The sequence below is a fragment of the Lissotriton vulgaris genome, chromosome 10, assembly GCF_964263255.1.
Source record: "Lissotriton vulgaris chromosome 10, aLisVul1.2, whole genome shotgun sequence".
Classification (NCBI taxonomy): Eukaryota; Metazoa; Chordata; class Amphibia; order Caudata; family Salamandridae; genus Lissotriton; species Lissotriton vulgaris.
The window spans coordinates 823805755-823824552 of NC_141698.1; the positions used below are offsets into that span (position 1 = coordinate 823805755).

The 18798-nt window shown below is 42.1% G+C and overlaps 1 protein-coding gene across 1 annotated transcript in view; it reads left to right on the forward strand.

Annotated features, from left to right (window-relative positions):
• CNTNAP2 (contactin associated protein 2) overlaps positions 1 to 18798 on the forward strand; it is a 2542823-nt gene that overhangs the window by 2429606 nt on the left and 94419 nt on the right. The window contains exon 19 of the mRNA XM_086939829.1: positions 1505 to 1741. Within this exon, the coding sequence (XP_086795955.1) occupies positions 1505 to 1741 (237 nt within the window). The remainder of the gene's footprint in view (positions 1 to 1504; positions 1742 to 18798) is intronic.

Here is an 18798-nt window from a genome sequence, read left to right on the forward strand (position 1 = left end):
GTGCAAATTTCTAGGAGTATTCCTGGGAATATATGTGAATTCCAAAATTTACTAAATCTGTATCCTCACCTGGACCTTCATCTATAGATTCAGATTTAGTACGTTTTCATGAATCGGCCCCATGGAGTAAATTAGGGATTCAGGTTTGTGGAAAATGCTTATCATTCTCCTTGGCAAGTTTGTTGCACCACTTGTACTATTAAGATAATATGCTGTTTATTAATTTTCAGTTCTTCAAAGTACTCCCTATTGCATATTTTGCACTCTGCCCAAAATGCATTGATGATAATGCATGCCTATTCGTTTTTTAATTGTTCCAACCCTATATCTCCACGCTTATTTACTACTGTTAAGTCACACTTATTTCAATGTAGTGTTAGTGGGTTCTGACTAGACAGGGTGTACCCTTTGGATTAAAGAGTTTAAATTGCGCAGTGCCAACTTGGTAATGCCCAAAATAATGTATGCACTTTTAAGTAAGTAAGTTCAAATGTTCTAGAGGGCACAAATACTGGAGTTCTACCGAATCACCTAAATAGCTGGAAAAACACAATTAACTTACTTGACAGTGAGAGTGAGGAGTCATTTTTTTTAAAGATTTCCCTAAAAAGAATGAGGCTTGTTTTGGATCTTGAATATAGAGGCATAGCATTCCAGAATTTGCTGCCAAAATTGGAGAAACTCCCACCCTACCTAGACTTTTTTATTTTGGGAGTCGTCACCAAATAAGAATGAGAGGACATTAATACTCACTGTGGAGAATACCAAGTAAAATGTTTCTGAAGATAAAGGCAGCCAGTGCCACTCAGGGCTTTATGTATCATGCAAAGTGCCTTAAACTTCCCCCTTTTGGTCACTGGCTCTCAATGCAATCCTGAATTTTCTTAGAAACAGAGCAGAATTTTGCTAACTTTAAAAGAAGGCCTGCCAATGCATTTTGCAAAGATTGCAACTTGGATTGGAAGCGTTTATGTATAATAAAATAGAGGGCATTACCATAGTCGACCCTTGAAAGGATATGGGCAAGCACAACCATCTTTTGCAGGTCAATGGGAATGAAAAGGAAGGCCTTTTTGAGCCGCTTGATTGTGTAAAAGCAGTAAAAAGTTATATGGTTAATCTGCTCTGAAAAATTCAGTTGTTCATCAAAAATAATACTTAATCTCTAAGCTGTAAAATATAGTATTCTTGCGAGAAAAATTTGTACATCATTTACTAAAAAATAAATTGATAAAACAGTAATTTCCTCAAATGCATATGCTGTGGATTCATTTATTCTCAATTCTTTCACAGTCTGCATTATTTAGGTCTTAAACATCAAAACAAGTATCATCTTTCAGAGATTCTGTAATCCATCAATGTTAGAGCCGATACAATGTCTTCCATCTTGCTAAAATGTCATCCTGTCCCAAAAAAAGGTTATATCCATGCCTTGCATTCCTACAACTTGTAAGACACAGGCATGTTCAAATTGTATAATCGTTTTTGTGTTCTTCTTTTTAAGATGTCGGAGGCTATTTTGAAGAGGGAACCTGGCTGTTGTATAATTTTCAGTCAACAATGGTAGCCAAAGTAACCAGCTCAAATGAAGCAGGGCCTCTACCTCAGCTTCCTGCCACTGATGTATATCCGGAGAAAGAAGAGCTGTTCTTCAGCTTCAGCACTAGCAAGTCCCCCTGTGTGCTTGTGTACATCAGTTCCCACACACAAGATTACTTGGCAGTTATGATCAAGTCTTCTGGTAAGCATTTAGTATCATACACCACTGTAAATTTGTTGTGTAAATGTATATTTTTGTTTTTGTTTTTTTCAATGTCCATTCTGTGATTTTTACCTGATCCTGCATTTGCACTGGTGCTAGGAGCTCCCAACTTTTAAAACCTTGAGTTTTGGTCACACTACCATAGTTGCTAATGGCTAAATAGGTAAGGTAATTTCTGATAGGTATATTTTTTCGCACTACTACAACTTTAAGGTTATTACTATTTGAACATTCGGCTTGTAAATAACGGTGATCATTTGATAATTTGTTGATTATCGAGTGAGACAACTTTAAACAATTGGCTGCTTTTGAGAGTGTAGTAAGTGAGCATCATAAAATAAGATATTTGATGAAAGTAATGTTCATGCATGCAGTGTGCAACTGGTTCAGTCACTGCTGGATACATAAGTGCTGTATGGATATGTGAGTGAATGCTTAAGTGCCTTTGTGTCTGTGTGCCGCTTTGCTTTTGTAAATAGATATGTAACTCACAGTATGGGTGGTAGACTAGATGTATAACTGAGCATATGGGTGTGTAAGTGTGCATGTAACTTATTGAAACTTTGAAGTGCAGGTCTTTTTAAAAAGAAAATATTTCCCTGCCCCATGGGCTACCCACAGCCTACCTAATGAGTAGCTTATATGTAGTGTAAGGGTAGTTTACTGCTCTGTAAGGGGTTTTAAATGGCAAGTCGACCTAACAGTAAAACTGCACACACAGGCTCCGCAGTAGCAGGCCAGACACATGGTTGAAGGGCTATGTGTCTGTATGGGTGACTAGGAGTATCAGTACTTGAGTGCATATCTGAGGGAGTTCCTCTGTGGGTGTGTCACTAGATGTGTAAGTAACTATTTTGCTAGATTACTTTTAGTAACTCTATGGGTCCCTAAATATTTGTGTAAGTGGCTGTATGGATTGCTTACTGGCTATCTTAGTGATTGTTGGGGTATGTAACGGTGTGTGGATCTGTGATTGGGTGTGTGAGTGTCTGAGTGGTTCTGTGAGTGGGTGTGTGAGTCTGTGAGTGGTTCTGTTCTGTAAGTGGGTGCATGAGTCTCTGGGTCTAGGAGGGAGTGTGAGAGTATCTGAGTGGGTCTGTGAGTGGGTATATTGGTATCTGACAGGGTCTGTGAGTGGGTACGTAAGTGTCTAAGTGGGTGTGAGAGTGGCTGTGTGAGTTTCTGGGTCTGTGAGTGGGTATGGGTGTGTGAGTGTCTGAGTGGACCTGTCAGTGGATGCATGAGTACCTGTGTTGGTTTTTGAGTGGATGTGTGAGTATTTCAGTGCATCTGTGCATGGGTGCATGAGTATCTGAGTGAGTCTGAGAGTGAGTGCATGAGCCTCTGAGTGGGTTTGTGAGTGGGTGCATGAGTCTCTGAGTTGGTCTATGAATGGATGTATGAGTACCTGAGTACCTGAGTCTGTGAATGGTGTGAGAGTGTCTGAGTAGGCTTGTCAGTGGGTATGAGAGTGCCTGTTTGAGTTTTTCAGTGGTTGCATGAGTGTCTGAATGAATGTGTGAGTAGATATTTTGTTTAAATATTTTGGCAGAATTCTCAAATCTGTCACAAGTTACCCTGGGGGCCACACTGAGCATTGTGATGGATTTGTGAATCTTCACATGTGGGAAAATAACCTGTTTCTGGGAATTTTCATGCCCATCTGGGCTCCCTCACAGACCCCCTGTATTGTTCCCCAGGGGTCAAATTACCGCTACCCTGCCCCCTTCCACTACATATCATATTTATTCCTGCTGTCGGGGACCATTCCCTGATGTCTAAAATGGTAGCTGCAACATTCTATTCTGGTTGTAGCCATCCAATCATGGCATTGCTGTTCACGTGAGGTTTCACAAAGTGCCACAATGGATTTGCGAAGATTTCTTGTCTCTAGTTACACAAATTTACCTTTCCTTTAATATCTTCAAAACTACTGAACCGATTTACACCAAATTACAAATAGGGCTCTTTCTGGACCAAGAGCTTGCTTTCTTCAAATTTGGTGTAATTCCGTTAGGCAGTTTGGGCTATAGTCATGTCTAAAATAGGCAGACAGACAGACAGACAGACAGACAGATAGATAGACAGATAGATAGATAGATAGATAGATAGATAGATAGATAGATAGATAGATAGATAGATAGATAGATAGATAGATAGATAGATAGATAGATAGATAGATAGATAGATAGATAGATAGATAAAACAAAGGGTACAGGGTTGTTACAGTTAGGCTCAGATTTCATTCAAGGAATCATAGACATTCAGCAGTTATTGTTAACTGAGCTAACTATAACGTATGCCCCCACAATACACTGCTTATGACCTCACATATTACATCACTCATTACATGGCTAGTGACATCGCTCATGACATCTCAAATGGCATCACTGATGACATCATCCACAGAACCACTCATGCTGACTCACACCAAATACAACCTCACATACACCCACATAATCACTCACATACCCATTTACAGACCCATATAACCATTCACACAACCACTTACTCATCCATACAGCCACTCAAAATCCCAAACAGTCACTCACTCATCCACTCACTCACTCATAAAGCCACTTACACAGCCAGTCCCTAACCCATACAGATACTAACAGAATAACTCACTCTTCCTTACAGCCACTCACACACCCATTCAGTCACCCACACAACCACTTACATACCCATTCACACATCCATATAACCACTCACATGCCCCTTTACTTACACAAACAAGCACTCACAAAGACACACCCTCCAATACAGATCATCACACATACACACTCACTTACCCTTATACCCACTCAAAAGGCGCTCTTTGACTTAATGACAAGCACAAGCCTTGAGCAAATTGTGGTCGGTCCAACCCACACAGTGGGACATCTCTTAGACGTTATCTTCACAGACTGCCTATTGCTGAAATATGATAATACTCTAAAACGTCACTGGTCTGATCACCATGCCATGATGTTTACTCTTACTTTTCCTTCCTCTCCGGTTTCTAAGCACATCCCAGTAAGCAGTGAAATAAGTAATCAATGGCCTAGGCTAGATAGTCATGATTTTTCCACCCATCTGAATCAGAAAAGGCCTTGTTTTGCTAAAGATCCAGAGTTGGCCTAGTTACAATATCATCATTAGATCTCAGCAGCAGCTAGCACCACTGTTCCCCAAAGAACAGGGAAAAATAGCAGGACAGCACCTACTGAACCTTGGGTCTCTGAAGAACTAAAGAGCTCAAGAAGACTCTGTCGCAGACATGAAAGATGCTGGTGTAAACCCTATGATCCCAGAGAAAAAGAATTATACAAGTCAAGACTGACAAATTATAAAGAACTGATAAAAAAACTAAAATCAGCTATTTCTCTGAAAAAATTAAAGGAGCAAAAAATAACTCGAAGGAGCTTGTTGCAACATTGCTGAAACTCAGTCAAGTGCAAGAGACCAAAAATAGCACAATGGACCAAGCTTTCTGTGACACATTGGCTTCTTCTATCTACAATAATGTTTCCTCTATTTACAACACTTTTGCTCTATGACCGGTAAACTCCTAGGGCGTTCAAACTGGTACCATGTATGACCTCAGTCTAGCTTACCCCGGGCTCCACACTCACCGAATCCCATTTTTTTAATTTCACACTGCTGTCTCAAGAACAAACTTTGAAGCTTCTTTTAGCCACACAGTCAGGTTCCCCCCTTGTTCCCTGCCCTCCGCGAGTAACTCATCTGTTAGTGGAGTCGGTTGCTTTGTCACTTATGGAGGTTCCTAACTCGCCCATTGAAACAGGGACCTTTCCCACAATGTGGAAGAAAACATCAATTCTACCTCTGCTAAAGAAATCAAACCTGGATAAAACAGAAGCAAGAAACTACCGCCCTATATCCCGTTTACCCCTACCAGCGAAGGTACTGGAGAAACCACCAAACATTAACCAGGAACTAGCGGTTTTTATCAAGAACAATAACATTCTGGATTCCACTCAATACAGCTTTAGAACCCAACATTGCACTGAACTAGCCTTGATCACTGCAACGGAGGAAGTCAGACAGGAAGTTGATAATAGAGGATCAGCAGCTTTGAAACCATTAGATTATACGGTGGGCCTCTCCTTCTGTCACCACGTAAACAAACTCATTGCATCCATCTATTACACTTTAAAAATCTTGAAGAAAATACTGCCCTTCATACCGGCAGGATTGCAGAAAACAGAGGTGGCAGCCCTAGTGCTGTCTAAACTCGACTAATGCAATAGATTACTGGTTGGAGCAAATAAATCAGTAATAATAAAACTGCAGATTCATCAGAATTCCACCGCCAGACTGCTCTTTGGTCTGTCCAGATATTCATCTGCCAAATAGGCCTTAAACACCCTGCACTGGCTGCTGATTGAGAAGCGACTTAGGTTTGAGGCACTGTGTACTGTATCCATTTAAGGTCTTACAGAACTCGGGTCCCACTTACATAATTAAACACTTCCAATGGCATATACTGGTTCGCGCACTCCGCTCTTCCTCTTTAAAGTTGGTGAGGGTACCATCTTCCCGCCTTCAGAGATGGGGTAGTTAGAGCTTTTTTAATATCACCACTAGATAGTGGAACAAGCTACCTTTTCATTAAAAAAAATCCACCAATCTTCTGTCCTTCAGAAATGGACTGAAGACTTGGCTTTACATTCCATAATTTGGTAAGCACTGGTTCCTACATCACGCAGATGCTCTGTGGGCTACCTCCACAAGAGCCTAGATGCCCCTGGGTAGTAGTGCTCTATATAAATATATAAATAAATAGACAGCCACTCCCTCACCCATACAGTCACTTATATACCAGTCACATACACAACCACACACTCACCCATACAGTCACTAACATACCCACTCACTCATCCATACAGCTACTTAAACAGACACTCACTCACCCACACAGCTACTCACAGCTACTCACTCATGCATACAACCACTTACATATGCATTCACACATCTATGCAGGCACTCATACACCTACTCACTCACCTATACGGTCACTCACACAGACACTGACTGTGCAATTCAGCCACTCATAGACCTACTCACTTACCCATACACCCACTCAAGTAGTCACTCACTCATACACCCACATACACACCCAGTCACTCACCCATAGAGCCACTCACACAGCCACACAGTCACCCACACAGTTACCCACACACCGCCTCACCCACCCATACTGCTGCTCACACAGCTACCCAGTCACTCACTGACCCATACAGCTACTCACAAACACACACTTAGTTGAGCCATCTTACTTTAAAAGAATTGTATTTTATGAAGTATATTGAAGTTTCCTTTGCTAGATGATTTCATCAGTGATACCATTTGAGATATCATCAGTGATGTCATCATTGATATCACTGACCATTTCATGAGTGATGTAATATGTGAGGTCGTAAGCAGTGCATTGCAGGGGCGTAAGTTCAATTTTGCTCAGGTAACTATACCTGCTGAATTTCTATAGTTTTGTATGATTCAGATCTGAGCCTAACTATAACATCCGTCTAACCATTGTTTTTTTCAGTGAATTTCTAAGATTTTTAAATTCTATTTCCTAACTATAACATCCCTGAATCTTTACTTTATTCAGTGAATCTATTGTTTTTTTAATGTTATTTCCTAACTGTAACCTATAACCTTTGACAGTGAGTGTCTGAGTGAGTGCATGAGCATCTCACTGGGTGTGTGAGTGATCGTGTGAGTGTTTCAGTGGGTCTGTGAGTGATGTTTCTGTTACTGGGTACATGAGTCTCTAAGTAGATTCTGGTCATGTACTGTCTTTTCTTTACCGGCTTATGACCTTTATTTTTCCTTTTTGGCTCGGCCTGGACTCAGCTCCCAGTACTTTACTCCCCAGCTAACAGAAAAACTCCACCAAACTCTGTGGAGTTCCATGAGTGAAGTACCCTTGGCTACTGATGGTCCATGGGTCCAAGAATCCCCATTGTTGCCACCAGTAAGTCCCCCACAGCACGATTACTGAGACCTCATCAGAGACCCTGCCCCCTTCATCAACTACTCGGCAAACATGTCTCCTGGCACCCCACACTCTTCAACATTGTAAAAGTCAAACAAACGGCACCCACCCACAAGAAATAAAAGCCACCATAGATCGATGCGAAGAAATCGCCAGCTTCTTCACAGACAAAGTAATGTAATGTAATACGTTTCTTGTATAGCGCGGGCTACACTCTAGGGAGCATCTTTGTGCTTTTAGAAGAGAACCTGAAACCGGGGGTCTGGTGGATTGGTACAGTTTAGACTAGGAATTTACATTGTGTTTCGGATGGAGTATTGATCCAAGTTTTGCGGGTCTTTTGAAAGATGGATTCAGTGGGGATAAGGCGGAAGTGTGGTGGGAGCGTGTTCCAAGCTTTAGAGCCTAAAACTGCCAGAGCTTTCCCTCCTCTAGTTTTGAGTCTAAACTTGGGAATGGTGAGGAGGTTGGCAGTTTGGGATCTAAGACATCGTGAGGGGGTGTAATGTTTGAACATACTCTGTATGTAGAGGGGTCCTTTCCCATTAAAGGCTCTGTAGGTGATCAGGAGTATTTTAAAGAGCACCCGTTTGTGGACTGGCAGCCAGTGCAGGATGTTCAGTGCTGCTGTGGCTGATGTTCTCCTTTTCCATCCTAACACCAGTCTGGCTGCGGCGTGCGGCACCATTTGTCGTTTGCGGTCCCTGCATAGAGGGTGTTGCAGTAGTCGATACGGGAGGTTATAAGGGCTACTGAGATCAAAGTCTCAAAAACTGAGCAATCCTTATTCCAAACTTCAAATCCTCACTCACTCACAACTTGCCCCACTTTAGCCACCCATGACCAAGCAGAGTGAAACCATACCACGGACAACCAGGCCCGCTTCCAACTGAAAAATTACACCAATTGGTCGAACTTCGAACTCATGTCGGAAACCGAAGTCTTCAATATAATTGCAAGCTTAAAGCTTACTTCCCACACAATGGACCCCCTCCCGTCCACAATAGTAAGAAAAAATCAACCACATTATTACCCCCTTCTGGACAAAAATCATCTTACTCCTCCCTCACTTCAGGTTATCTCCCAGACTCCCTTCAGCTAGGACAAATCACACCTATACTCAAGAAACCAGGGGTTGACCCCAATAAGCTCAACAACCTCAGACCTATCTCCAAACTTCCGTTCCTAGCTCAAACATTGGAGAAGTGCATTCTCCAACAACTTAACAAACATATGGATGACTTCAACATCCTCAACACCTTTCAGTCGGGTTTCAGGAAAGGTTGTAGCACCGAAACAGCAATGCTCAATATTGCAGACAATATCCACAGAGCCTTAGATGAAGGTGAAGCGTGACTCCTCATCCTTATTGACTTATCAGCAGCATTTGACACAATCAACCATCGAGCTGTACTTGAGACTCTAAAGAGGCGATCTGGCATTAATGGCATAGTACTAGAATGGTTCACTTAATTCCTTCAGCACCATTCGCAACAGATTAAAATCAACTCCTGCCTCTCTGTACCAACACAAGTCAAACTTGGATTCCCGCAAGGATCGATCCTCTCACCATCCCTCTTCAATCTCTTAATGGAACCTCTCACATGTATTCTGAAACAAGCAGGGGTTCAATAACCCCTATATGCAGATGACAAACAAATATACTACAAAATCAAATCACCTAGTGATGTTCAACATCTCAATGTCACGCTAACCAAGATCCAAACCTGGTTTAACGCAAACCAATTGAAACTGAACTCAGACAAAACGGAATTAATACTATTCTCTCCAAAAAGTAACCACCGACCAATTCAAGACTGGCTCAAGGAGCTTGATGCTCTAAACTGCTCATTCGTCCTATCTGACTCAGTAAAGTTACTTGGCATTACCCTGGATAAGAACTCTGCAAAAAGTGCGCTTTACTCTCTAAAACACCTCAAAAAAACTGAAACCTTTCATTCCTCATGATGATCTCAAGACAATCGTACAATCCCTAGTCCTTTCTAAACTGGACTATGGAAACGCCATCCTAACAGGGTCACCAAAAGCTCACTTAGCCTCACTAAGGCCAGTCCTTAACATGGCAGCTCGACTCATAACTGGTGTAAAAAGATTTGAACAGATCTCACCAACCCTCAACACTCTCAACTGGCTTCCCATAGAGGGTAGATGTCTCTACAAACTGGCCTGCATCACACACAAGGCCCTTCATGCCTAATCCCCCAACTACCTAAACAGCAACCTAGTAAAAGCAGGAAAATCCAGAACTCTGAGAAGCACCAACTCACTTCTTCTCATCCCTCAAAAACTGAAAAAGAAAACGACCCAGTGCCAGTCCTTATCTGTTAACATACCCAGGACGTGGAACGTACTCCTTATCGACCCCAGATGCAACCCCTCCTTCAAAAAGGACCTGAAAATCCTTCTCCTCAACCAATACTTTACCGACCAAGTCAACCAACCTAGGCATCAATAACCTAACTCTGACGTACAAGGATGGTGATTATCTAATGGTGTACACCACCTGCGTCTTTCTCCCCTCACTGGATACATAAGTATTTTGTCTTTGCTTTTATCTTCATGCATCCTCATGTCCTGCAATATTATGCAATTTTTCTTTTCCTTTGTGTATGTAAAGCGCTCTGATACCAACGGGTCTAGCTGGCGCTATATAAAACTTTATAAATAAATACATTAAATAAATAAACTGTTTGGGGGATTATATCCCCTTAACTGCTGAGGGTCTTTGGGAGCCAAGAACTCCTATTGTTGTCACCAGAAAGTCCCCCACAACGGGATTGCTGAGACATCATTGGCGATTTTGCCCCCTTTCCAAACCACTCTGCAAACAATGCTGCTGGTGCACTACTAGTTGGAGATGAAGTCCCCTTAGCTGCTGAGTTTCCTTGGGGGCCATGAACCACCATTGTTGCCACCAGTAAGTCCCCCACAGCAGGACTGCTGAGACCTCGTCCGAGGCCCACCCTTTTATCATCCACTCTGCAAATGTACCTCCTGGTGCATTACTGGTTGGGGGATGAAGTCCCCTTGGCTGCTGAGGAACCTCCTTTGTTGCCACCCATAAATCCCCCACAGTGGGATTGATTTGACCTCATCAGAGGCCCTGCCCCCTTTTTTAAAAACTCTGCAAATTCACCTCCTGGCACACTGCTGGCTGGGGGACAAAGTCCCTGTGTCTGCTGAGGGTCCATTCGGGCCAGGAACCACTATTGTTGCCACAAGTTAGTCCCCCACAGTGGGATAGCTGAGACCTCATTGGTGGTGACCCCTTTTTCAACCACCCTGCAAACACATCACCTGGTGCACTACTGGTTGGGGGATGAAGTCCCCTTCACTGCTGAGGGTTGTTGGGGGGCTCTTCTGGTTGTTTCTCCTCGACACCTTTCAGTCGAGTTTCAGGAAAGGTTGTAGCACTGAAACACCGATGCTCAATATTGCAGACAATATCCACAGAGCCTTAGATGAAGGTGATACGTGCCTCCTCATCCTTATTGACTTATCAACAGCATTTGACCCAATCATCCATCGAGCTGTACTTGAGACTCAAAAGAGGCGCACTGGCATTAATGGCATAGTACTAGAATGGTTCACTTAATTCCTTCAGCACCGTTCGCAACAGATTAAAATCAGCTCCTGCCTCTCTGTACCAACACAAGTCAAACTTGGAGTCCCGCAAGGATCGATCCTCTCACCATCCCCCTTCAATCTCTAAATGGAACCTCTCACATTTATTCTGAAACAAGCGGGGTTTCAATACCAACTATATGCAGATGACACACAAATATACTACAAAATCAAATCACCTAGTGATGTCCGACACCTCAATGTCACGCTAACCAAGATCCAAACCTGATTTAACACAAACCACTTGAAACTGAACTCGGACAAAACGGAATTAATACTATTCTCTCAGAAAAGTAACCACCGACCAATTCAAGACTGGCTCAAGGAGCTTGATGCTCTAAACTGCTCACTCGTCCTAGCCGAATCGGTAAAGTCACTTGGCATTACCCTGGATAAGAACTTGTCAATGAAGGACTACATCAAGAACTCTTCAAAAAGTGCGCTTTACTCTCTAAAACACCTCAAAAAAATTAAACCTTTCATTCCTCATGATGATCTCAAGACAATCGTACAATCCCTAGCCCTTTCTAAACTGGACTATTGAAACGCCATCCTAACAGGGTCACCAAAAGCTCACTTAGCCTCACTAAGGCCAGTCCTTAACATGGCAGCTCGACTCATAACTGGTGTAAAACGATTTGAACACATCTCACCAACCCTCAAGGCTCTCAACTGGCTTCCCATGGAGGGTAGATGTATTTACAAACTGGCCTGCATCACACACAAGGCCCTTCATGCCCAATCCCCCAACTACCTAAACAGCAAACTAGTAAAAACAGGTAAAATCCAGAACTCTGAGAAGCACCAACTCACTTCTTCTCATCCCTCCGAAACTGAAAAAGAAAACAACCCAGTGCCAGTCCTTCTCTGTTAACATACCCAGGATGTGGCACGCACTCCTTATTGACCCCAAATGCAAAAGGACCTGAAAATCCTTCTCCTCAACCAATACTTTACCGACCAAGTCCACCAACCTAGGCATCAATAACCTAATGGACTCCCCCTCACTCTGACCTTCAAGGATGGTGATTATCTGATGGTGTAAACCCCCTGCGTCTTTCTCCCCTCACTGGATACATAAGTATTTTGTCTTTGCTTTTATCTTTATGCATCCTCATGTCCTGCAATGTTATGCAATTTTTCTTTTCCTTTGTGTATGTAAAGTGCTCTGATACCAACAGGTCTAGCTAGCGCTATACAAAACTTTATAAATAAATACATTAAATAAATAAATAAACTGTTTTGGGAATTATATCCCCTTAACTGCTGATGGTCCTTGGGGGCCAAGAACTCCTATTGTTGTCACCAGAAAGTCCCCGACAATGGGATTGCTGAGACATCATCGGGGATCTTGCCCCCGTTCCCAACCACTCTGCAAACATGGCTGCTGGTGCACTACTATTTGGAGATGAAGTCCCCCTAGCTGCTGAGTTTCCTTGGGGGCCAGGAACCACCATTGTTGCCACCAGTAAGTCCCCCACAGCAGGACTGCTGAGACCTCGTCCGAGGCCCACCACTTTATCATCCACTCTGCAAATGTGCCTCCTGGTGCATTACTGGTTGGGGGATGAAGTCCCCTTGGCTGCTGAGGAACCTCCTTTGTTGCCACCTACAAATCCCCCACAGTGGGATTGATGTGACCTCATCAGAGGCCCTGCCCCCTTTTTGAAACACTCTGCAAATTCACCTCCTGGCACACTACGGGCTGGGAGACAAAGTTCCTGTGTCTGCTGAGAGTCTTTTGGGGCCAGGAACCCCTATTGTTGCCACAAGTAAGTCCCCCACAGTGGGATAGCTGAGACCTCATTGGTGGTGACCCCTTTTTTCAACCACCCTGCAAACACATCACCTGGTGCACTACTGGTTGGGGGATGAAGTCCCCTTCACTGCTGAGGGTTGTTAGGGGGCTCTTCTGGTTGTTTCTGATCTCTATTGTGCCTCTTTCTGATCACTTCTGACCTATGTTTTGCCTCTTCGTTCTTGTTTATGACCCCCATTTTGCCTCTTTATGCTGCCTTCTGACCTTTATTCTGCCTCTTGCTGCTCGTTTCTGATCTCTATTCTGCCTCCTTCAGCCCCTTTTGGACCACTCTTCTGCCTCTTTCTGGTCATTTCTGACCTTCATCATGTCTTTTCCTGCACATAGTTAACCTCTATTCTGCCTCTTTTTGCTCGTTTCTCACCTTATTTTTTCCTCTTTCTGATAGTTTCTCACTTTTATTTTGCCTGTTTCTTCTTGTTTCTTACCTATGTTCTATCTCTTTTTGCTCATTGCTGACCGTTATTCTGCCTCTCTCCAATTGTTTCTGACCTTTAATTTGTCTTTTTCTGCTTGTTTGCTTCTTTCTGCTTGTTGCTGACCTTTATTCAGCCTCTTTCTGCGTGTTCCTCACCTCTACTCTGCCTCTTTTTGCTCATTTCTGGCCTTTATTCTGCCTCTTGCTGCTTGTTTCTGACCTCTATTCTGACTCTTTATGCTTGTTTCTGACCTTTATCATCCTTTGATCTGCATGGCCAAGCCCCGGGGAGGTGGTGTTCTCCAGGGCCTTATATGGCACGGGAGGGGGGCTGCACAACCCCCTTCTTCCTTCTATATTTAGCCCTGGGGAGGTGGTGGTCCCTGGGGCTTCTGCAGAGCCTGCGATTGAGGTCCGTGCAGCCCCACACCTTCTATAAAAAATAAAGCACCAAGGAGCTGGTGATCCCCGGGGCTTCAACAAAGGCCAGGATGAAAATCCACATGTACCCCCCATTCATTTATAAAGATAAAGCCCTGGAGAGGTGGTGGTCCTCAGGGCCCTAGGCAGGGCGTGTACATGGTTGTACACAAACCAAGAACTGTCCTCTCATTTGCACACTTTATTAGTTGGCTTTTTATGGGTACACCTGATAGATTTGCACTTCAGTTAAGGTATTACTCTCTATATGAGCCCCCACACAAATCTCTTTTCCTTTTTTCAATAATTGCGTATCCCCTGCATGAGTCAGATCCGGCATTCCCTATGTAAATGAGAGGATTGTTGTTGGTTTGTGTGCAAACATGTATATACTTTTGACTTAATTTACGTTGGTTTGCTTACCCTTGTCCTGAGGAGGCCCAGAAGAAATTGGGGGACAAAACGCGTCCGTGTCGACATTCTTTGATGGAAGGAGTCCATTTGAATACAATAATTTTTTTGTATATCTGAGAAGCACACTTGCTATTTGTTTAGAGAGGTGTTGTAACCCTGTGTGCAAGAGGACTACCTCACAATGTATTACTCAGATTGAATGTGTGAACACTGATCATTATAGATAGGAATGGGTATTAGCAACTAAGATTTGGTTTATTGTAAAAAAATTGTGATCAAATATGTCTTTATATGTATTTGTATTTTTTTATGTGTAAAACAAAGAATATAATATTTATTTGTCAGACCGTTTCCATGGTGTTTGCAACGTTTAAATGAATTCCTTAGAAAATGAAATAGGACTATGAACTTTTGAGTAATTTGTCGTTCCCTTCGTTCAAATAATTCTACAGATAGGTCCCTCCTGGCCATTTGTTGCATAACAATGTAGTTCCAGAGGAACTCACAAGTATTGGGACCACATGATGACCTTTGACTAACATTGTTTTAATTGACTTTAGATGTTTTACTTTCTTCTAGCTTGAATGTATGACATCATGTTTTTTGTATTCACTCTGCCTTGCGCCTGCATGTTGTTTCTCCTAGTGGCTTCACAGGGGGAGTGTTTGTTTTTTACAGCCTTGCTAGGAACAGAACGTGTGGAATGTGCATTGGAAGCACGAGAACGGTGTGGAATATACTTCTCTGTCTCGGAGTGTAAGCAGTGGTACTCAAATGTGCATTTGTTGTAAATTGGGAAATGAAATGTGTAATGGTATAGGCAGTGGTGCACAGATTTATTTTATTTATTTTTATTTTATTATTAATCTTATAAAGCGCGACAGCTACCCGTAAGGGTTTCCCGGGGCTAATTGACAGAAAACAACATGATTGATCCTGAAGGAGAAGAATTATTGGGCAAACAGCCAGGTCTTTAGGGCTTTACGAAAACGGAGATGGCACTGCTCCATTCGTAAGTCGATGGGAAGAGAGTTCCACAGTTTGGGTCCCAGTACAGCAAAGGAACGGCCTCCCACTCTGGAGAGCCTGAACCTAGGTACGCAGAACAACTGTTGGGAGGAAGAGCGGAGTGAGCGTGTGGGTGAATAAGGCTTGACGAGTGCTCGAAGGTAAATGGGAGCAACATCAATTTTAATCTTATGCATAAAGCATAGTGCCTTAAATTTTACACGATTTTCCATATTAAGCCAATGAAGTTGCTTAATACGTTTCGTGATTGGATCATATTTCCGGCATCCACACAGGAGCCGGGCAGCAGCATTCTGAACCAATTGGAGACGACGCAAGATCGTCTTGGTAACCCCCAGATAGAGCACATTACTGTAATCTAATCTAGAGGTCACCAGGGCCGTCACAACAGATCTTTGGGTGTCAGATGGCAGAATCCAGAAGATCTTTCTCAGCCATCTAAGAATAGTAAAACAGGTGGCTGAGACTTTATTGACTTGATCTTTCATCGACAGGTCCCTGTCAATGAGAACCCCGAGGTTCCTAGCACGTTCAGATGGAGTAGGTAGAACGCCCATGGTTGACGGCCAGTGTCTCGGACTCCAAAGGTCAGGCTTGTTGCCGAAGACAAGCACCTCCGTCTTTTCGCTGTTAAGTTTTAGAAAATTCCGGCTCATCCAGCAAGAAATGTCACTAAGACCAGATTGCAGAGAGGAAGGTAAAGAGGGGTCTGCTTGAGATAAGGAAAACACAATCTGAGAATCATCAGCATATGTGAAAAGATTGAGGCCAGAAAGCTGTGCAACATGAGCCAACGGGACAACATAAAGATTGAAGAGGAGAGGGCTAAGGATAGAACCCTGGGGAACACCATGAGGGGAATTGTAGATATTCGAAGTGGAAGTATTAGAGAAGATTTGGAAGGTCCTATCAGAAAGAAAGGACGAAAACCAGAGTAAGGCTTTGTCACAAATGCCAAAAGAGGCAAGGCTATCGAGAAGGATATTGTGGGAGACAGGAGACAGATGTGCATTGCGTTGTACTTCGGGAAGTTTTATGAAGTTTCTACTATTGGCTTTGACATGCCCTTATGCTATCTTGAATTCTGATTCTGACTCTGTCTAGCTTGAGCTTCGCAAAAACAAGCAGGCCTCCAGATCACTCAAGTTGTTTAGGCTATTCACGCTAAAGGTTGTTTTCTTTACTTTTGGAGACTTTCGTAAGTTTTGCTAAAGTAAGGAGCTTAGCCATTTGGGAGCACATAAGAATATATCAGAATTCCTTTGCTTTTGTAATGCTTGCATGGAGAGTGGCCAACTCCAGTAAGTTTCCTTGGCGCAGAGGAGGTACTCTCGGAAACGTCTAGTGCTTTGAGATTATAATACTGGGGTTTGTTGACTTGGAAAGTGGGATTTTGTTTTGACCTGAATGAAGGCGGACACGTCAAATTTAGTGTAGCAGTTCCTGAGGTGCTGAGTCTCTTGACCCCGGCTGTGAATTCCCCAGCCTGGAGTGAGCTAAGATGTAGTGCTTGCAGCAGGTGATGTCTTTCCTTCGAAACTGGCATTATGATGTGTGAGTGTGTCAAGTCTCCAGTGGTTATATTCATCTGATGTATTTAGTTTTTTATATATATATATATATTTATATATATATATAATATATATATCCAATACCTCCGAATCTCTTTGCAGCGCCCAGCCGGAACACAGCCAAAGAAACGGATACAAACTCCAGTTTTACGTGGTATTAGCAGGTCTTTATTTCATCTCAGATTTGTCAGACGCGTTTCGAATACCTCTGTATTCTTTCTCAATCGACAAATAGTCCGCTTTTCATTTTTATACTTTTTAGAAGTGATGCTTTCACCCATTCCCAGTGCAAAAATAGAAGAAATACTACATGCAAATGCATGCTGGATATCGTAGTATCAACACCACAAACTTTTACCAAAATCATAGTATAGTTTGTCCATTTAACAAAATACATTATAACTGCATAAATGCCAGTTCATTGGTAAAGGAATACAATGCCAAATGCAAATAGGTCCCCGTGCAAATAAGCTGAGTAAAATAGGTTACATATGTATATATTTTCAATTGTTTTTCATGAAAATACCGTAACATACAAAAATATATATATCTCACATTATAAAAATATATACATTTGATAAATTTATATATTATATACAATTTAAAAATAGAAACCTCCTCTAAAACCATAGGTATTCCCACAATTGGTTATATAGATCTAATGGAATGAATTCCAAATTTATGCAGACCTAAGCTCATTTATGCAATGGGACACTATACCGCTAATATTGTGTGCAGGATTGCAAGTTGGATCCCGAGAGTGTGTTTGTAGCAGCATGTAAATATATCTTCAAATAAAGTGCGTGAAGTGATATTTTCTTTATACCCAAATATTCGTGTCTTTTTGTATAAAGAAGAGATTTTTTATGTTTGATTGGGTTTTTTGAAATACTTTTTTTTAAATTTATAAGATAAAATTAATTTATACTTATAACGTGAAAGACTAAAATCACAATTGAGATAAAAATGGAGAAGACACTGGGGTCACATTATAATAATCAATGTTTAAACACAGGATACATATATATATATATTTGGTACAGAAAAGCAGCAGCGGACCCTACAATGCCGCACCTAAAATCCAGTTCCAAATTTTTAGTCCTGTTTCCTTTTTATATATGTTTTTTTGTGCTGCCAACCCCAACACCTGCTGCTGTTTGGCGTTGCTGTGCTCTCCAGATCAATAATAGGTTTTTTTTAAAAGTTCGCGGGGGCGCACCAAAACAGAAGTCCAAAGATAATTTATATAGAAAAGTTCTTTATTTGTCTTAATCCATTAAAATACAAATACAACGAGTTCAGCCAACGCGTTTCACTCCCACCAAGGAGTTTCTTCAGGGCTTGTATCAACACAGTATATGTCTTCCCTTGTGTATTTTCGCGTTCCCAATGATTATGGTTATTAGTACCCAAAGTGATTCAAACAAGCCACGTTGTTGTCTTCTCAGTTCGTGTTCGTTGTGATACTGTATTTAACGGCGTCCTGCTATAATGTCGGCATGGCTGGTTCCAAGCTTGAACCAGCCATGTGATGTCACTGACCATGTCATGAATGATGTAATATGTGACATCATCAGCAGTGGATTGCGGGTGCGCGATATATAGTTAGTGCAACTAACTATATATGCAAATTTCAATGGTTTTGTGTGAGTAAAATAAGGTTTTGTAAATGCTGATTCCTAACTATATATGGTCTATGGTTTTTTCAGTGAATTT